The 24,937-nt window shown below is 41.1% G+C and overlaps 1 protein-coding gene across 1 annotated transcript; it reads left to right on the top strand.

Moving 5' to 3' along the window:
* The first annotated feature begins 4,474 nt into the window (after positions 1 to 4,474).
* On the top strand, positions 4,475 to 7,841 carry LOC147880002 (O-fucosyltransferase 19-like). Its single transcript, XM_087371637.1, has 9 exons — positions 4,475 to 4,669; positions 5,340 to 5,477; positions 5,579 to 5,663; positions 5,839 to 5,912; positions 6,131 to 6,219; positions 6,325 to 6,457; positions 6,581 to 6,810; positions 6,900 to 7,376; positions 7,649 to 7,841. The coding sequence occupies exons 1-9, from the start codon at positions 4,475 to 4,477 to the stop codon at positions 7,839 to 7,841; spliced, it is 1,614 nt and encodes a 537-aa protein (XP_087227763.1).
* The last annotated feature ends 17,096 nt before the right edge of the window (positions 7,842 to 24,937 follow it).

The raw sequence follows: 24,937 nt of genomic DNA, 5'->3' as shown, positions 1-24,937 counted from the left end.
ACACAACAACAATAATTTATTTTCATTCATTTTGGAGGACTATCCAGGCTGAGTACCTTGACATAAAAAGAGTGATCTGGAGCATACATAGAGATGATTTAAAATGCATAATCTTCATGGGATGCCTCATCTTGTGGAGGCAAAATATCCATGTCAAGGCAAGGTCTTACCACATGGGCAGTGTCTAGTGCCTTATAAGATGGTACTATGATAGAACAAGTGGATTTGAAAGTCATATCCTTCAAGAGAACAATTATCTTGTCATCTCCATAGTTGTGTAGAGAAGCATATCTTAGGTGTCTGACCTTCATCTTTTTCTTGTACTTGGAGTCAAATAAAAGTGCCATGAGAGTGTAGATCTCTGTATTTGCTTCCTTTTTGGCAACCATTGTTTTGGCAATCTTCAATAAGGAAGTCAGGTTGGCATTTTCATCCTTTGTAGCATAACAAGACATTGCTTTATGTTTTGGCTTTTCACATATTTGGCATAAGCAAGCCATGAGAGGCTCTAACCCAAGTATTGGGTAGTGTCTTCTCTCTTACAGGTAAAAAGAACTGCAATACTTCCAAAGTATAGCCACTTGATGTAGCAAATAGTAGTGACTAGTTTTCAAACAATGATGCTACTTTTTATATGCTTCATAGAAGTGGATGAAATAACCACTTTCCAATCACAACCAGGTCTAGCAAGTCAAAACAAAACTGAAGCAACACTTGTAGTGAAGTTATTAAAAACTTCAAAAGACCAGAAATGCTAGAGTAGCATTTTATGTAGCATCATTTTCAAAAGCATGTAAAAACTGTCAAAACTAGAGAGCTGAACTTGGAGGGCTCATAGCACACTCTTCAAAGCAAAAGAAAGAGGGCTTTCTGAGGCAAAAGAAAGCTGGTATACCACAGTAGATCCTCTGGGAAGAAGAGGCGAAAATATGTATCAGGTTGCCTTCACCTTCATGAACAAAGTCGACTGGTTTTTCTCTGTTTTCTCCTTCAATATGCAGCCATTGCTGCTCAGATTTCAGCACAAGGTAGCTCTAGGTATGGACTAACTCCCCCTGAAAGGAATTAGAGAAAGTCGAAGCAGGCGCAGAGAACTTGTAGCAGAGAACTTCGACAACTTTCGTACAATGGCGACCAGCAGCGCGGGTATTTCGTCGATTCCTTGCAGCCAAGAGTTCGCCCCATCTAGGTGGATCTTCAACTGGAAGGGCGTGGGAAATGAGTGAGAAATGGAGGAGAACAAGCTTAAGCAAGTTTTTGGAAGAAGAGGGAGAGATGGTGAAGAAGAAGAGGAAGAAGATGATGATGTGGCAAAAATGGGTTCAAGGAGGATCAAATGGCTCTGATACCATGTTGGAATATTGAAAAGAAAGAGTAGAGTGGACACAAAATCAGAATACTTGCTTATAGAATGAAGAAGAAAGAGGTCCTTAAGTAGGCACCTCATACAAGGTCACTGACATCACTGATGACCTCAAAGCTCCTCAATCATCTCCTCAATCTGCTCCTAGATTCACTCAATCATCCTATGTGGCTTTTCCACCACCTAACTGTGCTTGTGGGCACCTAACTGTGCCTCTAGTACTCACACATAGAAACATAAGGTGTGCCTGAGGCATACACCTTGAGATATCCCAACAAATTTGTCATTTGCATTGTTACCCAAGAATATATTTCATGTAAACATGGGGAATCCATTGCCCATGCTTATTCTTTAGTAGAACAAATTATTGTAAGCTACCTCGATATCTCTTATTTTCCATCTTATAGTCTCCCTTCCAATACCATAGGACTAACAATGGCTCTCTCCCTCTCTCCCCTCACCCACAAACAAACGTAATACTCATACATAATATCCCTTTGAATTCACATTATGCTCTCTCTTTCTCTCTCTCTCTCTCTCTCTCTCTCTCTATGTGTGTGTGTGTGTACACGTGTGTGTGCACCTTATCCCCTTCAAAGAAACAAAACATAGATAATACCAAAATGAAATCTCTCTCTCTCTCTCTCTTCCTTTGTGTGTGTGTGTGCGCGCACGCACACGCATGCATGCGGTGGCACACACGCACATCTTATCGCTCTCAAATAAACAAGAAAAAGAGCACTTATACTCTCTAGTCTCTCTCTATCTCTCTTGCTCTCTATTTCTCTCTCTTTTACCTTCCAAAATCTAGAAAGGAAACAAACATCAATATAATTATAACAATATCATCTATCTCTTTCTCCCCTTAGCCCCTACCTCTTACAGTAAACATATGGACAAGTCATTTTGGAATACAATTCTAGCTTTCAATTTGATTTGTACACAATTCATGTGCACTCTCTGTGGATTTGTGAGATATTTTGAGCCTCAAAATGTATCTAATTTTCAAAAGGATAAATTTCAAAGCAAATTCAATTCATTACCTCTTGTGTGATTCTATATACACCAACATGATATAGAAGAGATGAAAATCAGTACTAGTTCTTTATGTGGATAATCTATTGTGTTCTTCTTTCTCCTTTCAAATAGAGATAGATCGCACCCTTGTCCTCTTAGATATGTAGAATAAAATTTTAATGGAAGTGACAACAAAATAAGAGAGAAGAGGGACAAACAGATCTTGGATAATAGTTTTCTCTTAGAGATTTTTGCTTGTGGAATACAAACATGGGAACACAAAGTGGATGGAAAATGATGTGGAATGAAGATAGTTCGAAACAAGTTGATAAATAAAGGTTAGAATGTATTTTTGAGTGTTTAAAAATGGTAAAACATTCTGGAAGAGAAATAAACTTAGAGATTTCGTTTAAAAGTCAAAATTTTGGTTAAACTAGAAGAAAAATGTGAGCATAGTTCTAGTTAGGGGATAGTTTGAATAGGAGTAAAACAAGAAGACTTGACATATTGAGCATGGAGTTTTCTCAAATTTCTTGTGAATAAAGTTTAGAATTGGGGAGGCTCTATTATAGACAAGTCTCCATAGCATAATCTCCTTGATGGATTCCATGTTCCCTTGTGAGGTACTCTAATATTTTAGTAACTCTTTTTAAGGTCTCTTTTTGAGTTTTTGTAACGATATTGAAGTGCAAAGAGTACTTGAAGGTGCTCAAAATTGAAAGGTTTTAAAAGGAAGCCAACGACTTTGGTTTAGAATTTTATAGTAATTCTCTTTAGACTTTGATTGAGCTTTGATTTGGAACTTTATACGGAAAAAAACAAAAGAGTACAAGTGCTCTTGGAGCATTGCCTTGTGTAGCGAGAAGAGCAATGTAAGAAGGCATGGGCATTGGGAGCACAGCTTCAATTATTAAGGTGGGAGGTTTTTTAAAATTAGTTAACTGCGCGATAATTTTGATCCGAATCTTCGAAATTAGAAATTCAGACTTTAACAACTATATCAGCGCCTGCATGAGTTTAGGCACGAATCCTGGTGTTTTGCGTTGGGTTATGCATTTAGAAAGAAATTGCGGCATCTTGGAAAGAAATCACAAGCTATATCAATTGCGGCATGCATTTCGCAAGCTGTATATATGTTCGCTTCACTTGAATCCACATCACAGGACCGCAAATTGATTGAAGCAGGGATAAATTTAATAAAAAGCCTCGCCCCGGAAGTTCAAATTGCAGGTCGCAACAAGAATATTACGAGGACAATAAAAAATTGCGCCAGCTTCGCCGGCGGGATCAGTGCTGAAATTGTATGAATCGCGGCAAAATATCGCCTCTATGCAAATTGCTCGGCAGCCCAAGTCTCTCGCAGCGCTTCATCAGCTTGCCCTCGATTCAATTTCAACACTAAGGAGATGATTGACTTCAGCTAACTAGAGACGGAGAACCGCTCAATATTATGATCACTGACAATATGAATGGCACTGGAGGGCAAAGTAATTCGAGGAACTATTGTAGTAGGTAAGCTCTGAATTTTGCAAATGCATGTTGCGGAGCGATAGAGGCGGACGTGATGCTCATGAGATACAGGTGATATCTTGGGATAAATTGTGATGAGATGTCTGTGATACCTCGAGAAGATGCAGTTGTACCGAGATTTGTCATACGCGACTGGTTTTGTAGTGTAGTGCGGACGAAGTCAAGCGTACGTGTCGCGTTACGGATGAATTCATTCGAGCGAGGACAGATTCAGGCAGCAGGATCGATTGGAGCAAGCTCTTCGATGATTTGGATTGGCAACGTCACGATCGATGAATTTAGAAAGTGACAAGGTCATGAGCTGTTCGACTACAGTTCGAGAGAGGAAGATGAATCGATTTTGGGTTGAACATCGGCCTCGCGAATTGTTCTGCATGGCCTATCCGGCACCTCGATGCTATCGTCAATCATCGATTCATCAGCCTGCTAGCTAATTGCCTGTCGATGCGTCGATAATCCATCCCCAAGATTCAATCATTTCTAACATTATTTTTTTTGCATGATCTCCGGCGCCTAACTATCTTTAGCTCCAAGTCCCGACGTCGTCCGGAGGACATGTCCGTTATGGGTACCACCAATTCTTCCGTCACCTGGCGCCCTTCTGCTGCCATTTTCTTGGTCCGTGTTTACTTCTTCGGAAATTCCAGCAAAATAACGTTCCGCAGACGCGTGCGCAACTTCCTCGCGTGCCTCTGCTCGCTCCTCTTCTTCACTTTACTCCTCGGCTGGCCCGGATTGGAGGTCGAACGGAGCCTGCCGGTAAGAGAGAACTGCTACAGATTGTGTTCGAACATACACTAATATGTGAACGTAACGTAGCTTCATCATCCATGCAGCGTTCAAACTGTAATTTGCACTCTCACCGTCCAATTCCAGACGCGACGTTATAAATTGAATGGTCCGTATCGGAAGGTCGGATCCTCCTCGTTATTTTTTATTAGGCGTAATATCGTGGAGGTGTTTTGATTAGAAATAAGAAACCCAGAGTCCAGTCGACGCAACAGTTAGCCAAACGCCCGAATGCTAGCATTTCCACGTGCTACCATCACCCGAATGCTGCTATGAGAGAGTCACTTCCCTTTCCATTGATCGAATATCACGCACGCTAGATCTAACAGTACTTCGTAGAGCCTGGGCCCTGAACTACCATTATCAACAGTGAACATCGTCTCAAATGGACCAAAAATTTAAACTAATAACGTCCGACAACGGATTTGGTTCTTTTTTATACGAAACAATTCTCTTTCTTCTCTTGGCTTATAGCAGCCTCCTGTACAACCTGAAAATGGTTCTTCACGCTCTTGCAAAATCAGGGACTTAACCTCCACATCTCGTCGTGGGTAGGGAGGAGAATTAACCTTGCGCGATAGCCTTACTCTTTTGCTTAGCCTTACGCGTCTAAGTTATCAACATTTTGGGTGTTGCGCAGGCCATTTCAAAGGATGCTTTCATTCGCCGTAGTCTGCAGTCTCAAGTGAACAAGATCGTTGCTGATGTGAGTGATGTCCCTGAACTCAAACTTTCGAGTTCATTGAAGACGTTCCAAAATGAAAGGACACATCTTCAGGTATGGTGAAAACACAGGCTTTGCAACAATGGTTCTTTTAGGTATTGTGCTCCAGTTTGCCTCGCTGATATGCTTAATTTTGACGGAAAGTTTGGCCCTAGGATTCAAACCTAATTGCCAATCTTTGGGATACGCGGACGGGGGAGAGTTACACACAATGTATTGATCGCCTTGAGGACGACAAGCGTAAGTGCTTCCAATCCCGACGCATCGATTTCCACGAGGTTTACCGGAAATGGCGAAATTGAAGTTTAGCACATTGCATGCAAGCTTTTATTTTTGCCGTAGAATGTCGTTTAGATGCCACTAATTTACATATCCAAGTATACCTTTGCTAAGAGGGCAGTGATGTCTTTGCCAGGATCTATTGAGGATGAGACGAACGGCTATATCATGGTGACGGCCAACGGTGGCTTAAATCAGATGAGAGCCGGGGTATGTCCTGGCATATCCTGAAGCCCATCCATCCTCAAATTTAGCTATTTTGACAGTAGCTCGCGGATTGCTCATATCACTTGTAGCTATGTAGGTCACAGCGGGTCGCGCAGCGCCCGATTTGAACGCTCGAATGTCAACAGCTACCTCCGTTAATATTTTTCTTGGTGCTCCGCCTAGTATAATTACAATTTGTGATTTCCATTGGTTGTTCTCAGATTTGTGACATGGTCGCTGTGGCTAAAATAATGAATGCCACCCTTGTGATACCATTCCTAGACCATACTTCCTTCTGGGCTGATTCAAGGTACAGAGTCCTATAGAGTAAAATGTGCACTACATTTTGGAAGTGTTTGTGAAATTAATGATCCCGCCGCTCTGCCTTGACATATCGGACGATACATTGTTGCAGTCACTTCGAAGATATCTTCCGGCTTGACCACTTCATCGAAACCCTCAAAGAGGACGTGCATATCGTAGAGACCCTACCACCATCATTGGAGAACGTAAATCCATTCGTGATCACTCCTATCTCTCGATCGAAGGTAAAGTCTATAGTCTAAACAGGTTGAGAACTGCAAGAAATACTTTCGGAACGCAGAATCTGTGCATCTGACAAAGCTACTCAGGGTGTTCACAGATGTTGATCTTGATTTTGAACTGTCCAGGCGTCGTATTATGAGGAGGAACTGCTACCACTGCTCAAGAAACACAAAGTGTTGCGTTTCACACACGCGAATTCCCGATTAGTGAACAATGGACTACCAGGTTATATTCAACGTCTTCGTTGCCGAGTGAACTATCGAGCTCTACAATTTTCCGAGACCATAACAAACCTAGGGAACGTTCTAGTAAAAAGAATTCAAACCACTGCTCCCTACATGGCCCTTCATCTCAGGTAAAAGAATGGTCGCTACAGCTGGATCCGGTCAGTTACAGACACGTGTGTTTTTCGTCGGATTGATGGGCTTATGTATTTGTATGCAGGTATGAGAAAGACATGCTGGCTTTCACTGGCTGTACGCACGGGCTGACATCGGAAGCAGCTTCAGAATTGCAAGAAATGCGTTACAAGGTCAAGCACTGGAAAGAGAAGGAGATAGACGGCGAAGCCAAGCGCTTGCAAGGAGGATGCCCCTTGACTCCCTACGAGACAGGGCTTCTCTTGAAAGCTTTGGGGTACTCTCCTTCAACCCTAATTTATCTTGTAGCTGGGGACATCTACGGAAACGGAAGTATGGACTCTTTCAAGGAGCACTTCCCTAACGTCATTACACATTCAACTCTGGCAACGGAGAGCGAGCTTTCTCCTCTACTGAGATACAAAAACAGGCTGGCTGCGGTGGACTACATTGTAGCTGTGGAGAGCGATGTGTTTGTGTATACGTATGATGGAAATATGGCGAAAGCTGTCCAGGGGCACCGATACTTTGAAGGCTACCGGAAGACTGTTAGTCCTGATAGGTAACTCCATTTAAATCCATAATCTTAGTCTGTAACATACAAATTTCAATGAAGCTGGATAGATATCGCCAGTGTGTTAGTATTCTGTATGTCTTTGTGTGTGTGTGTGTGTGAGAGAGAGAGAGAGAGAGAGAGAGAGAGAGAGAAAGTCAAAGAAAACATCAACTCTGTAGATGTTGGAGCTTTCTGAAGAATTAATCGCTCTTATAGCCGGAAAGTCCGCCATCTTATGAAAAATTTCACTCTTGACCGAGATTTTGTTCTCTCGGCAGGAAAGAATTCATTCGATTGGTGGACGATTTGACGTCAAATTCCATAACATGGGAGAGTTTCAGATCAGAAGTGAGCAGGTCACACGCAAACAGAACAGGACTTCCCCATGCAAGGGAGTCAGGAGAGCTTCCAAAGCTAGAAGTAAACTTCTACGCTAATCCCTTTCCTGACTGCATTTGTGAAAAGACGTAGTTGCGACCTGATCAAGCCAGAGATCTATACAGAAGCCTAGGTTTGCGCCCTGTGTGAATTTTGAAAATGAAAGGTGGAGCAGGAAACATGTAAATCTGATTGACATCCTGCAGAAGCTATGTAAATCGAGAGCGGGTATAATCGAAGCAGGCTCCAGCAGGCCGTCCCGCACTCAATTCACATTGATCAATTCATTCGATTCGATTCTTTGAGCACAAGACTTCCGAGATCTGTAAGTCCAAAGAGATCAAAATGAGAACTTGACAAGCGAGTAATTTGTACAGTGTACTGTTCAACACTATACGATGTATACCTCTGTCCCCTAAACCCAATATTTCAAAGGGGTCTTCAACTTATTTTGCCATTCTTGGGGGACAACACAAGCAAGAACCTCACCTGCAACAAGCAGTATACTGTAATGAAGCCTGAATGATATGTTAGTACTCACTTCAAGCGTACTTTCAACATTATTTTCTATGTTTTTTCAGGAGGAACTTCTCGCTCTCTCTTTCTCTCTCTCCTCAATCAATCATGTCGGAGGACCTATCCCTCTGAAGTTTGTCTCATATGCAATCGTCCGCAAAAGCTTGAAGGTGCAAAATTGGAATTATAGACACACACATAAATACATATAATCAAGCTCTTTTATTCTTACTTATATCCGCCATAAAACTTTATACTATTCTAAATGGAATTTCTATAAACCTCTTTTTTGTACACATACATCTATAATATGTTAAGGAGACTAAACGGTTAGGACCATTGAAAGCACGAAGGTCCTTGGATTTAATCTAACCAATGTGAGCCGTAAGATTGAAATCAATTAAGGAATCAACTACCCATACGTGCGCACCCCTCGACATGATCACCTTAGCTTCCCTATAGCTCGTGCCTTTAACTTGTCCCTTCCTCCCCTATGAAGAAGAAAATACACCCATCCCCTTGCCACTGTGATCGCCCTCGCACCCTCTTGCTTGTGCCTCTATACACTTCGCATCATCGTCATTGATCATTAGATTACATCAAGGTCTTGGATGCATTTTATCAACGCGTCGAGTCGTTGATGTTTCGTTTCTTGTAAGACTGAGATGTGTAGTTTGCATGTTTTTTTGATAATTCTCCTCATCGAGCTTGCTCTCATGTCAAGAGCACCGAGTTTTACTGGTGGTGCCAGCCTCATGCCGAATTAGCTTCAAGGAAAGTCTTGCCTCAAGATGCTACTCCTAGCGCACAAAGAATGAGTGAGTCACTTCAAAGTGGCGATGAGGGGGAGTAATATAGGAGGTCTTTTATAGGATTCATAGAGACCAAAGAGAAGACTTTCTACCTTATGATAGCACAAATTGAGGAGGATTTCCCGACATCAATAGAGCTTAGTCACAACAAAGGAAAAGAGTGTGATTTGTCAAAAGATTGGCAGACACAACAACACAATGCATCCATAGACGCGCGTACAGTGGCGTTTCTTGAATTTTTTAAAAAAGTGACAGGCATGTCTTTTTACGCGTCTATAGACTTGCGTCTATAGGTGCATCTATATTATAGATAGATGGGCCTATAGACACGCTATTAGATGCTCTATAGAAAATTTTTTTAAAAAATAGAAAGACATGCTTATAAATGGTGCCATCATAGTGTAGATTCTAGTTATTGTTATGTGTTTTTCTTGGTGATTTATGGATAGTCATTCGATCAAGTTGAATATTTAAAAAAAAAACATAATTCTATGTGGTTGAACATAATGCTGTGTATGATGTGTGGTTGTAGGAATTCCATTTTTACAGTGTGCAATTCAATTCTTACAACCAATCACATTTTAATTTGCATGATTCCACGCACGCCTATAGCCGACGATTACAATTTCGAATAAAACATTACAACTCCAAAACGTTTAGTTCACAAGGCATTCATTGATAGAACATTGCACAAGGAAATTGAATGCCAAAAAAATAAGAAGACTGTATATTAATTCATAGCCCAAAAAGTACTTGTATATACATATAGCACGAAGCCAAGCCACTTGTGGCTTCAAATAAAAAAAATAAGAGGAGTGTATATACAAGAGAGGCACGAAGCCAAGCCAATGGCTTCAAGTACAAAAAAGAGTAGCTAGCACTAATTCTACCACTACTTCTATGACCAATCTAAGTCATCCGCGTCCTCGCTCCCTTCCTCATCGCCTTCTTCCTCCTGAGGATCCCTGCCTTCTTCCTCCTGAATATCCCCAGGGGCCTGTAAATGAGGGACATGTATCAATGTATGAAAAATCAAATCTTTATTTACAACATTGACATTATTTAAGTACCTTTGAATCCTTTTAAATACCTGGGGGGCGCTCCAGTAGCCCAGATATACTGCTCCTTAATAATCAACCCCTCATCATAGAAGTGCCTCCATGGGCAGGAGTAGGGTATCTGCCCATGATATCAAGCTACAAGATGACACAATTTACGGACGGGTTAGTACAAAGAAACAACCTCCTAATAAATCACATAATTTGAGATCGATATTACAAATTAGGCCTCCCATGATGCAATACCCCCTGCTCCAAAATGCACGTTTCCATATTGCTCCATTTGGATCCTTCGTGCCTCCAAATGCCACTACTACACACAGATCCTATTGCGACGTTTACGTACCAAAGTTTAGCGCCTACTTAGCGTTAATCGTCGGTATAAAAAGCGGGTTTCATAAAGCGTCGCTATATAGCGACTTTTGCTAAAGTCGCTATATAGCGACCTTTATAATACTCACTATATAGCGACTTTTAAGTGTCGCTATATAGCGACACTGATATACTCTTTTATAGCGACGTTTTTCCAAAGAGGTTTTTTTTTTTATATAGGCCTTAAAAGTTAGTTTTTTCCAATGACAGATTTTTTTAAATTTTCATACATGTTTGAGCTCATAAAGAAAAAAAAAAAAGAGAGCATGTACATCAAGCCTTTGAAGCTCATATATTCATGTCCAAGTTTGAGATGAGAAAAATCAATTAAGAGCATTTACATCAACTGTTTCATCTTGAGCCAAGTCTAAGGCGCTAAACAAGTCTATCTCCAACTCTATACCGAGTTGACCTCCTATATCATCATCGTACTCTAGCATCGTACGTTCACCTAAAAGTATTTGATCATCTTCTTCAATAAAGTGTGGTGATTCTTGATGATTGTTGTCTTCTTCCTCAATATCATGATCTCCATCTTCCTCCCGTGCGATGTCATTATGCGCATCTTCCTCTTGGCTCATATGGTGATCTACATCTTCTTCGCTAGATTCGTCAATTGGATCCGGCATTGGTAGTGGCATCTCCATATCCACATCTCGATCTTCAAAAATTTCCTTACTTCATGGTGTAACTTGGATCACGTACCACCATCTTGGATCAGAATGATCCGGATGAAAAACCACCTATATTGAAGATTGTCAATTATATATATGAAATTATGCTCAAGTGCATGTATCAATGGACTTTAAAAACGAAAGCTTCGATTAATTAAATCATTAGTATGCACCTGCTCACAGTGCTCAAGAAGAACAAAAGTATCACTTTCATCGGTCCAATGTTTGGTGGAGTCTATTGCAAAGAGGCCGCTACTATCTTTTCTCATTGTCGCATGGGGACCGTTGTAAATAGTTCTAAACCATTTTACATCAAGAATGAAAATACTAAATCGTCTGAAATCAATTTCATAGATGTCGCGTATGGTTCCACAATAATCCAACTGTGAGGAGAGAAGATTGGTATCCGAAGCACTTGCTCGGCTATCTTGTGTGAAGTTAGCCATGACTCCACAATCATACGTGACTCTCTTTGAATCGATGCGTTCCACGTGAAAATGTCATCCACATGACCATAATGCACTGTACTTTTTGTACTGTAAAAGAGCATCATTAAAACAATGAAGATGCATCTATTTTATAGCATATATTGCCACAAATAATTACTTAATTACGTCAAGAGGTAAGAAACTTACATGCACCATACATCCAGATGATAACTCTCGATCGCGCTCGTTTATTGTCTCTCCATCACATTCGGCTTTACGTAGAGCCAGTTGTAGCCAATCAAGTGACATGTGAGTAGGGAGAAGAGCCAAATCCTGTGGATATGGTTGTGATCGCCTATACATTACTCTGAATCTCGTCCTTGCATTTATTCTTTCTACTTTGGCCACTTCATATCTCTCAATCCACTTCTGCGTCTCAGGGCTATTGAGGATACAAAACTTATTGAATTTCTCCATTTTCTCTTCGCTCATCTTTCTTTCAATCCCTTTTCCTTGGGGAACCTCGCCAACGATGCGATCATCATCCTTGTTATACCAAGCTTGCAGCATATCGGGATCCGTGGATGCAAGAAACTCTGTGATATATACTAATGACTCTTGCACAAGCCATCCCTCTGCCATGCTTGCTTCCGATCTTGCTCTTTGTCTTACACATCCCTTTAAAGTTTTCATAAACCACTCGAGAAAAAACATCCATCGACTATGAACGGTACCTACTATAGCCACCTCATCAACTATGTGCAAAAGCAAGTGGACTTGAGTTGTCATAATGCTCGAGGGAAAGTGCTTCTCAAGCAAGCATACGGCTTCGATGGATTCCACCCTAGCCTTCTCGATGCTCGATATAGAGATCTCTTTTTGAGATATCCACCTATTTCACATGTCCATGTAAGATATTTTCATAATCAGTCTACAGATTAATCAGCTTAAATTGAAGAAAATATATTCAATGCGATTTGATAGTAAGCATACCTCACAATACCACAGATCTTGAATATAGCATTTCTAACATCTTCTTGTAAGCACCCTTTTATTGTAATTGGGAGGATGAACTATCAAAGAAACAATGAAGTCATGTCAACAATATAACATAATAATAATTACGCTAACGCATCACGTCGGTACACTAATTCTACTTAGAATACCTGTAAGACCTTGTGCCAATCATGGGTTTTTGAGCCCACTAAGCTTATTGTCCTTTGAAAATGCTCCTTTCAAGCAATGCATGTACCCTGTCGGTGTTTGAAAAGAGGCAATGTTTGCCTTGACCGCTGCCTCCTCCCTCGTAGAGAGGATCCACGTTGCTTTCGGGAGGATAACTTTTCCCGAAGCATGCACTTGGGGCCACAAACGAGACATCCTATTCATAGCACGCAAGTCTTCTCGCACTCCTCTCGAGTCCTTGGAACCAACCAAGTGTGCCCAAATAGTAGCCCCCACATTCTTGAAGATATGCATGGGATCTAAGAGATGATTGATTTGTAACTGACCCCAATAAGGAAGCTCGTGAAAGATCGATAGCCTCTTCATACCAAGAGGAGGTTCCACTCCATTCGCCCTCCAAGCTTGAATCCAGTCACTTGCCTTCAAATATGATGGCGGTGGATCAAGCTGACCTCCACGTGCAAGATGGTCGAGCGGAAGGTATCGAGCATGACCTTCATAAACATTTTTCCTCATATGTTTGGAGTAGTGTGCAAGCGAATTCAGAGCCGGTCCACAAACAGGACAAGCATGGTACTCATTGTACATGTAAAGACACCACTACCTGCGCACTCTCCATATCTTGGGTAGTCATGCATGGTCCACATCAAGATACCCCTGACCAAAATATCATTGGTATGTCTAGGAGCTCTGGAAATATCAAAGACCTGCACTCCTCTCCATAATATCTGTAACTCCTCTATCAAAGGTGCCATGTACACGTCCATGTTTTTTGCCTTGTACTTTCCTGGCACAAGTAGTGCAAGCATGAGGTGTCCCTTTTTTATTGTTAGCCATGGTGGGATATTGTAATTCACCACGACTATGGGCCATGTCGACCAAGATGTCGAGCGTAACCCGAAAGGATTCACGCCATCCATGGCTAGCCCAAGATGTAAGTTGCATGGCTCCCTTGCAAAGTCTGGCCACTGATTATCTATGTGCTTCCAAGCTGCACAATCTGTGGGAATCCTCAATGTGTCATCTGTGGACCGATGAGATGCATGCCATGCCATCAACTCCGCTATAGATTTGCATCGGAACATGTGTTGTATTCTTGCAATGATGGGAAAGTGTCTCAAGACCTTTATCGGTATCCACTCACCCTGCAAGTCATCTCTATATCGTTGTTCCCCACACTTTGGACAACTAGCCAAATTTCCATGCTCACGATGAAAGAGAATACAATCATTACGGCAAGCATGGATGGTATCATAATCCATACCCACCGTTGTTAGCATCTTTTTCGCTTCATCTCTTGATGCAGGCATGCTATTTGGTGTAGGCAACATCTTTTGGAGTAACCTATGACAATTCAAAACATACATTGGCTTCGAACAATGATGATTCGGTATACACTATCTAAATGATGATTCTCAAAACAAACAATATCCAAATAATGAGTCAAATTAATGCAAGAGCTAACCTCATTAAGACCGAGACACTTGTATCCCACCACCCATACTTTACTTGTAGATTCAAGATTGAGAGACAAGCACGTAGTTTAGACATCCTAGCACCCTCGTACAATTGTGTTGATTGCAACTCTCGCATTTTGACCTCAGACTCTGACATCACGTGTACATGGGATGTAGTGCCCCTAAAAATGGAATCCATCATGTCGACCATACCCTCGTCATCATCCGAGAGACTATAGTCTTGTTGAAAGTGAGAAGGTATATGCGTACCCTCATCACCCTCCTCATCCTGTTTTAAGATTTCGTGTAAATATAAGATCTTGTATTTCCTGGTATACAATAAGACTGCGAACTTAAATAGCTTTGACTTATCAATGGTCCATCAACACGTGCAACACCAACAGTGGGTACTGGTTCCGGCTCCTCCCCATACATCCGCAAGTGGCGCATGATAATACGACGTTGATGTCGTACTTCTCGCTTGCAATGAGTGCAATGACAGTATAACCTCTCCGTAAGCCACTTCGTGCTCTCGGGCATTGGCGCATCATCGGACAAGCTTTCACTCGTCCCTTCCATCTACACTTATAAAATCACAACATAAGCATGAAGAAAAGATATTAACAGTTATAAAATAGCATCTATGAGCTTTGTTTCATGCTACTACAAAAAAAAGACTGTAAGCATCGCTATATAGCGACCTTTTTGTCTGTTCCATCGTTATATAGCGACGTTTTTATAGCGACAGATAAGCATCGCTATATAGCGACGCTGTGGCTTGAAACCCGAGACTCTCGTCGCGTGGTGCTTTCTTTATCCTCTTCTCCTAATCTCTCAAGCAAGCAAGCCAATCTCTCCTCCCACCTATTTTCGGTGACCTCCCACAACACAAAGCAACTATAGACGCGCTTGGTAGACGCGCAAAATAGCGGGCGCGTCTATAGGCGTTGCTTTAGTAGAGAAATTACGGGCGCGTCTAAATGCGCATCTAGAAGCTCGTCTATTTGTGCGTAAATTACCGCGTCTATGTGCGCGTCTGACCTGAGAAAATACGGGCCCGTCTAACATCCTGTTTATTAGCGCATCTATTTGCGCGTGTATTTGCGCGTTTACACTGAGAATTAGACGCGCATTTAGATGCATAAATAGACGCAAACCAGAGAATACAGAAAGTGAGATTTTGGTGTACATCATTGCTTTCCAAACATTGCCCATGATTACCAAAGCACATAATTTTTTGCAAGCCCACATATACAAGAATTAAGTGAGATGAGGAGAATGAGACAATATGTAAAATAGTTTTGCCAATATCAATTATGGGGCTACGGTTCAATCTCATCCTCAATGAGATCAATCCTTGCCAAACTATCTACTTCAAAATCCAAACAAGTGTTTAGATCTACAAATACATTCAACCCACTACTACTTGTGCCACTCATGTGCTCATCGAAATCAGCATCTCGAATGGTAGGCTCGTCCTCACAGGTAATGGCCTCAATATCTATATCTCCTATCTCATGATCATCCTCCTCTCTTGTATCACGGTCATCATCACGTCCATGGCCATGATCATCCTCCATACGCTCCATATTAGTAAATGTACTATACATCACTTTGGAACGTGGCATAATAGGTATGACATGCCACCATCTATTATTATCCACCATTGGTTGATAGACAACCTAATTCAAACACAAATACAATCATGTTACTTTTCTTGCATCAAATATTTAAAAGTGAGTATTTTTATATGTGTGCACAGTACCTGTTCACATTGTTGCGGTACACAACTCCTTCTTGAAAGTCTGACTAGTGGGGGCTACACTCGTGAGCATTCCTAGCTTTTTCCTCAGCTCATGACTTGTTGCAGACATGGACTAGATTTTGGTTACTTTGTGGAGATGTTCTAATGTTCATGTTCACTGCTTAGTTAGTCACCCTTTTGATACCCAGATTACAAATAGCATGGCTTGCCTAAATATGACTGTGATCTTGACTGTTGTTTGACCAAACGTAAGTCTTTCAAATCGATTTCATCATTTATTGGTAGTTGCCATCAACATCGATTTAGACTTACCTAAAGCTAGGTAACTCCTTGCTTTTCAAGTGTGTACTATTCTAGTTTTTGAGCTTGTTATGGGATCCTCTCTGCTGGTCCCCTTCTTGGACAGTAGCCTTAGCTACCTAATTGCTCCCTGGACCTTAGTTAGGTCTAGTGGTGTGAAGGACCTCCTTAGATGTGAGCCCTTTTTCCTTTCTGTCTTGATTCCTACTCCCTTGAAACCACTTCTAGTCGAGCAAAGTCCTATCTTCGTTGGCCCACACCTCAACTAGTTGCTACCATGGTATCATGGATTTAATGTGGATGGCATTGATTCAACTCACCACATGCCGCACTTTTTGGTGACCCTTCATTTCTTGGGGCTCCCAAGGGAATATCGCCCTACCCTTCCCCTCATCGAGACATCATTTGGCATCGTTCTCGAGTCTCTACCTCAGACAAAACATCAGTGGTAGAAAATGATGGAGTTCCACACCTCAAGGTGATAGTCGATTACCTAAAGACCCTAGAGGAGATCCTGCAATTGAGGGGTGTTTTAAAAACCCCTCGAAATGCATGTGATACCTAGGGTTTCTTAGTAGTGCACTCCCCGAGGAGGAGAGTTTAGGTAGAAAGTTGATATTTGCGCTCTCCCAAGTCAGTGTCTATGTTGTAGATAGACGTCAGAGGGGTTAGGGTTCCTCCTCATACTTGATAAGAGTAGAAGGCAATGTACCAGGAGAGAGAGCAGTGCACAGCTCAACAGTAGTAGTCAGAGTCCCAAGCACACTAGGTAGGCTCTTTCGAAGGGGTTTGGACTAGGGTGGAGGAATGTAAGAAGCCTAGCAAGAAGGCTTTGAGGAATTGCAAGCAAAGTGCCAAACTCTAGGAGCATGGGATGATGGACAACTTTCTAGCCTCATGGGGAGCAATCAAAGGGCATGACTACAAGCCAGCCCCAAACTCCAAAGGATGCAACTTTCTTTGATCTTTTGTGGCAGATCCCTAGAGAGACTCATTAAACTAGGGGAGTATTTCTAAGCATCAGCTCACACATGAATAACTCTCAAATCTCAATCCATCTACCCATGTATAATCCACAAAAGTGGACACACAATAAAATAGGAAGAGTCAAATGTCTATATCGAATGTTTCTCTTCCTCCTCCAACATATAGTTGGTCAAGTGGGTGGCATTATAAATGTCAATATGCTCCTCCAAAGATATCACTCCAATGTGAAGGTACCCTTCCTATGGCCTAACTCAACCAATATCCAATGCCATCCCTAACTTTGGCGCCACTCAAACTAGGATCGGATGATGTAGTGTTACCGGAGATAAAACATCAGAGTCAGATGGGGCCAAACCACTAGCACTTTGACACACCTAAGAGACAAGATGCAAACTATTACAAGGCTTGAGGAGAATCTAGAGGGGAGCTACTCAAGGCATGCGTCATTTTAGGAATATCTGCCAAGGCTGAGAACCCATTAAATATAATGTAATCGATCGTAATTGATACAAGATGAATAAATAAAACTAGAGTTGAATCACATCTAGGGCCCAAGTATGCGGGTCAGGCAATCAGACTAGTCAGACAGTCAGACCATTTGTGCAATAAGCTAGAAGTGGCCAATCACTCATCAAAGCTATGGGTGAAGCTCTAGCATCTACTACATATGGGTGTACCACAACTGGTACAACATCTTAATACATTGTAAGAAACATGTCCCTAATGCGATTAGAAAGCACTACGAGGGCCTTCAAGAGAGGTGGCTTAACTTTTAATGGCTATGATGAATGTAAAGAGCCTGAAACAAAGCTTGTGAAGGGGGCTTCTGAGGCCCTTGGACCTGAGGGGTCTTGCATCACTCTTTCAAGGCTCTCTATTTCGTCTGAACTTGATGGAGTGTCTGGATGGGGACCTATGAATGAGTGGAGGCTTGAGATCAAGCTTCCAGACTCCCAACTAGGGTGGAGGGTGGGCTGAGCGTAGCTCGATGCACTTTCTTTTGGCACTGGACCCCTTGGCAAAATCCTTCTGGACCTCAAGTGCATGTGGGATGCCTCTGGCTGGGGACACCCAAGCTAAACTGAGGTTCTGGAATTTTCTATTAATTCCTTAGCTACCCCAGAGGTATCACACCAATCGGCAGGATTAGCACTAGTCAGTAGGCTACGGGTATACCAAAGGGCGGTGTAGTACAATTTTGGCGACGGGCGGCAGTGTAACCTTTCAGCAACGATCGATGGAATAAGGAAATAGCACCGATTAGTGTGTTGGATGTATCACGACGATCGGTGGGAAAATAATTACCACATGGTCAACTCAATCGGTCGAAACGGATATCCCCACAAGCGTAGGATATGATATGACACTGATCCATGAGATAAGGACTCGACGAGATAGTATAGCGACAACGACGGCGGGGTAAGCAAAAAACACCGAACAACGGGATTGCACAGCGATGGGCAGTGCGATGGAGTAAGGCAACAGTAGAGGAAAATAATTATGACCACGGACGGAGGGGTGGGTTCACCGTGCCGGCAGTGGGATAGTAAAATAGCAACAGTCGGTGGGGAACCACTACAACACCGGTCAACAACTTATCAGATCAGTGAGGAAGTAACTCTGACACGCATTAACTCCAGGTGACAGGGTAAACCATAGTCAAAGGCTAAGTCAGCGGGGAAGCGTTACAGCATCGGGTCAACGTAGGTTGACCGATGAAATTCGGCTAATGCATCAGTTGGCAGGGAAATTGCTCGATGCAATACACTATAGTGCTGACTGGGCGGGATAGTCATACACAATTTTGCCGACTGAGATTTGGGGGGATCTAAGGATTTTACAGTTTCTGTTCATGATTTTTTGTGATGGGGGGTGCTACACTACCTATTCTACCTACTGAATGAAAAAAAACTTGAAAACAAACACTTTCTGAAAGTCAAAATGCAAAAACTCAGAAAAGGGGAGTTCTAGAACATGAAACTACTTTAAAACTTGACAAAATTCCTTAGTTTTGTTGTTTTTTGAGGTGATTAGACCACACCCCCTTAGCAATCAAGCCTACTTGGTTCCTATCAACTTGAAACACCAAAAAGCATCCAAAACAACCTTCCCAAGTCACAAATGGCATTCTGACATGAAAAAACAAATTTTCATCCTCTCTCTCTCTCTCTCTCTCTCTTTCCACCTCTCCTCTCCTACAACTCCATTAACAAGCAATGGGAATATATCGAAGGGAGACAAGTGCAAATGCAAAAGCATACCTTTTCTCCCCGACAGCGGCACCAAAAATGTAGTGGGTCTCAGCAGTGACTCACGTGTCATGGGGTAGTTGAAGATATGCCAACAGAGTCTCCACTCTAGCCCTAATTTGACATGATATTCTCTTGTATACCCCATCACCCTACTTTCAAGAGGTGCACAATACATGTAGCAACTTGTTTTCGGTCATTGCCCATGTGGTTTCACTTTTGGGTCACTTTCAGGTTGTCTTTCCTATTGAGATTTGTACATCAAAATGATTAAAGGGTGTGAATCGACTCTCATGTGATTGGAGGATGTAGATATTGGGGATAGGGTTTGGAATGGGTAATGTACATGGGTTTGGAGTTCTTCTCCTCAGATGATTTTATCTTGTATACATTTGAGGCCATGGTGGAGGCCCATGTCTAGAGTTGTGATACCTGGTCATTATAATTATAAAATTCTTGGTCCAATAAGAACTTGGCTTGGACCACAGTAGATAGTGATCAGTTAGTAAGAGAATAGCTTTCATACCAATTAAAAAAGATCTGATCAACATGCATGACCTCTTTATTGAATTGAAAAGAATTTCTGGAAATCCAAATAAACCATAGTGCATGTGCCCTAATGTGTACCCATGTAGCATAAGGAAGCTTGAGTGCATCTCCCAAAAGGATAGACCTCCAATTTATTGGTTCACCTATTCTTAACTGCACAAATTTCTAGACTTTTCTTGCCCTAGGGCAAGCTATAAACAAATGGAAGTTGTCTTCATCGATACCCACACAATGTTTGCATGTACCATCTCCCTTACCAATTCTGAAGCTTCTATAGTTGGTCCAGATAGCCTTGTGTAGGATTAACCATAACAACGTGGACATTTTCTCAGGGATTCTTCTGTCCCAGATCAGCTCAAATCTGATAACCCATTTTCTTTCATTGTCAGAACTGTTCCATCTAGAGTTTACTTTAGTAACAATCTCTTCTATACCTTCACATGGAGTGGGAATAGGTAAGAGGGTTGAGCTGCCTACCCATCCAAACTCTCTAGGGAAGTTGAGGATTCTGCCCCCTTTCCAAATGATATCCCCTTCCCACAGCTGCAATCTGCTTATAACTCCATTGTTGATTCTAAATTCTCTCCTTATCTCCAACCAAGTCTTCCATTTGAGGTTGGTCTTGTCCCATAGATCACCCCAATAGGATAGCCCTTTCTTTACCAAGTGCCATCACTTAGCTATTGTTTGGTTAAGAAGGTAGGAACCCAGATTGATGAATCTAAAGACATAAAGCTCCCTTTTCTAGAGAGAATGATGTGGCTTTTTATTAGTTCAAAGGCCCCCCATAGAGTTTTCCAAAGCTGGCTCCCTTGGGTAGTGCATGGTTCAGGATTCCCTATGCTGATAGAAGGGGATAGTCCTTCCATCTAGGAGCTTCGTGAGGCCTAACATACTTGATGTTTCTGAGGAGGAGGTTAGCCTGATCACTTTCAGGAGAAGTAATGGCTTTTATTATCCAAGTAGCATCTAATTTATAAGCTGCTAGCAGTATATTTATAACACCCAAGCCTCCTTCCTTCCTTGGTCTGGTGTAGAAAGCCCCACTCGATCTTGGCTATTCTTCTTCTAGTGTCACTTCCCCCCCATAAGAAGGATTTGCAAATTCTTATAAACTTTTCCAAGCCTGTTCTGGAGGGACACCAGCATGAGAGATAAAAGATAGCAATTGGGTATATGGTGGTTTACTACTACCCTTCTTCCTGCCAAGTTAACCTACAATCCCCTAAGTTTGTCTTTTTTTTAAAAAACCTTTATAGGAACCAATCCCATTCATCTTAACATTGAAACCCATAGGGATACCCAAAAATCTGAATATCTGTCCATGAGGAATTCTCTTACAGCCCATCTAATCCAGAAGGTTTTGGGTGTCTCCAGATAACATTTCTTTCTTATTTTTGAGTGATTTATTTTGGATCCAGATGCAGCACAAAAGATATCCATACAGTCCATAGCTCTTTGTGTGTCTATATCTATGTTTCTGATAGTCATAGTAGTATCATTTGCAAATTGCTGGTTTACTAGCTGCTTTCCTGAGTGGAGCTCTATACCATTGGTCAGCTATAGATCAATCATCTCTAAGATCCCATGCGTATCTTCAAGAATGTGGGGCTTCTATTAGCATGACAAGACTTAAGGGAAATGGATAGGATGCCCGAGTTGTGTCCCCAAATGTATGGTCACAAAGTAGTTCTCCCAAAAGCACCATGGATATTTTCTAGAAGAGAGGAGGCAACGGTCACAAAGGACATTGCCTCTTTTTGGACACCAATAGGACACATGCATTTCTTGAAAAGAGTGTTTACAGAGGACAATAAACTTAGTGGCCTCAAGTACCATGATTGGCACAAGTTCTTATGCAGCCATGTTTCTTGAATGACTTGGGTGATGAGGAATCAATACCATCTAGTGGCATGGCTACCACCACACCGAAGATTGTGAAAGCCACAAGCCTCTCTCATGGAACATTTTTATTCAAGATCAAGGGAGTATGCCTTGGTCGCTCCACATTTACCTACCCATCATTTGTGGACCCTATTGATGTGGATGCTTGAATGCTCTTATGATTGTTTGAATTTATATAACTACGATTGTAACGGACTGCTATAACTCTTTCATCGCTTGGATAGTTTACCCTCCCAATTACAGTATGAAACTTTAAAGGGATGTAAGCCAAAATGCAAGACCCTAAGGGAGGGTTGGCTTGTGCAAGAGTTATTACTATGTATCACTAAGTTCTTGCATCTATGAATCTTGATATGCCACACACTTGGCATAATAAGTATGATGATCATATAGTTGCCAAGGTTCCTTAAGGAAAAGTAATTCAAAGAAAGATGGGCAAAGAGGTGAGGGAAAATTTCAACAAGTTTTATATCCTCAATAGCAAGGACATGCAAAAGTGGATTTAGAGATATGAAGACGCCAAAATAGGAAGAGAAAATGCGAGGAGGAGATTTAGAGCCTTGCATAAGCAAACACAACCATATCCACAAGACCTTGCTCTTCTCCCAAAGGACATGTCACACAGTTGGCTACAACAAGGTCTTCGTAAAGCCAAAGGTGATGGAGATATAGTAATCTTTGCACGTGGATGTGATTATCATGTAAGTTTCTTACTTTTTGATTTACTTAAGTTAATCATGAACACAATTGCTATAAAATGCAACCTCATTGTTTTGATTATAACTTTTTTAGTATAAAAAGTATAGTACATTATGATCATACGGACAACATTTTCATCTTCTTGAACAATGTGAATAGATGTGTCTTTTTTTTTAAACAATTGAAACGTGTTCATACTTGAGCGTAAATTAATCTAAAGAATGGCATTTTCATCTTTGAACATAGATGGTATTTCATCTGGGTTGTTCTGATCCAAGATAGTGGTATGTGGTCCAAGTTTCTCCTCAAAGTAATCGACCTTTTAATATAGGGATGTGGTGCATCTAGTCAATCCCAATGGATCTACGAGAAAAGATGAAGATCACTTGCATTGATTTGTATATTAATCCCATCATGAATATATGAGTATTTTTAACTCAAACTTGGTCTACATGCTCTTCTTTTAGATTACTTAACTTGAAGGTAAAAATAATTTTGGGTTCTATTGCAAACAATATTTTGTAATTTTTTTGGGGAATGCCAAAGTTGGTATACAAGTTGGAATACTAGCCGATGTCTATGAACTAAAGTCTGTACATATTATGGTATATGCATAATATGGCCATTCGTATAGCCATTGAGCATAGATGAATATACTGATGGTTTTCAACCCATAAACTTACCACAATGGATCCCAAGGCCTTGGTGCAAAAAGAATTATAAGGCCTACAAATTGGAAGGCAAGCATAAAAAATAGACAGGTGTGTTGTAGTGATGGCACAAGGGAAAGGGAGGGGAAAGACATGCAAAGAAGATGAGTGTTGCATTAGAGTTAAAGGCAAACACATTTTGTCTCTATAATGCAAGGGAATGCACAAATGGATTGAAAGATACAAAGAGGCAAAAAATAATGGAAAGGAAGGTTGAAGACATTTTAAAGAAGCATTAGAGGGGCTAGGTATCCAGATGATTTATGTCAAGTACCAAACAAATGCAAAACTAAATGGCTCCAAGATGCAATTGTAGATGCCTATCAAAGGGAAGAGATTGTGAGTAGTATGAAATGAGAAATTGCCAAGCGTTGTGATCTTCACATAAGTAGCAGTCTCATTTATTTATAGTTCATGAGAAGCTGGAATTAGTGTTTCTTTCTTTGAACTAGTAATTTTTTATTTGATCTTATGTTCATTATATTTCAGTCAATGCAATGTGGTCACATGCTGTCACTTTCACATAGAAAGGTTGATCTGAAGCATATACATTAGATCGTGGAGTCATGCAAAACTTCTCCCAAGATCGTCAAGCTAATATAAGGGAAACCAAAAATGGAAAGCAAGATGTATTATGTCAAAACCATACAAGCTATCATGAAAGTGAGCTTTTAAAATTTGAGATGTTTATATTGGATATGAAATGGCTCAAATTTGTGTGTAGAAAGGATCAAGCAACTGTGAAAGATTTTAATATTTTTTTTCCATTTAGTCAACTAAAATTTGGGATGACCATACATATACATTTGTGCTACCTCATCAATGTGCACAGATACATTTTTGTTTTAGACCGTAGTCCTTTATATTGTTGATGCACCTAATAAGTTATTTTCAGGTTATTTTCAACCGGATGGCTTGGGTGCAAAATGGTGGTATGTGATTCAAGTTTTCCGAAGGAAGCAACGTGTCTTTGAAGGTCTTGACATCGAAGAAGACATGTCAAATGTCACAGCAGATGACATGGAGTCAAGCACTTCCAATGCCCTCCTCTACCTTGTGAGATGGTGGTTGTACAATTCAGAAGATAATGACACTTTAAGCTCTTTGGATTATTACATAGACCTAGATGTGGGGGATCTGGTATTTGATGTGGAGGACATAGAAGCCTTAGCACATGCTGAACTTGATGGGTAGAAGATTCATATGATGATTCAAATCACTTACTATATAAACAAAATTTGCTATGCTATACTCATCCCTCACATGTTCATGTGTTCATGGAATATATTATGGTTTAAATCTAGCTTCTATATCACTAAAGGTTTTACACACAATTTCCATGCAATAGACTATGAAAAATCCCTCATAGGTTCATGTGTTCGTGGAATATATTATGGTTTAAATCTAGCTTCTATATCATTAAAGGTCTTACACACAATTTCCATGCAATAGAGAATGAAATATCAAAATATATCTCGTCAAAGTGAGGCATGGGAAATTTTGCAAGGTTGCACTATCATTTA

Source organism: Dipteris shenzhenensis, chromosome 33, assembly GCF_047967505.1.
Source record: "Dipteris shenzhenensis isolate YYH24624 ecotype China chromosome 33, Dip_SZ_1.0, whole genome shotgun sequence".
Lineage (NCBI taxonomy): Eukaryota > Viridiplantae > Streptophyta > Polypodiopsida > Gleicheniales > Dipteridaceae > Dipteris > Dipteris shenzhenensis.
Note: the sequence above shows the minus strand (reverse complement) of the source record. Positions and strands in the feature narration are given on the sequence as shown.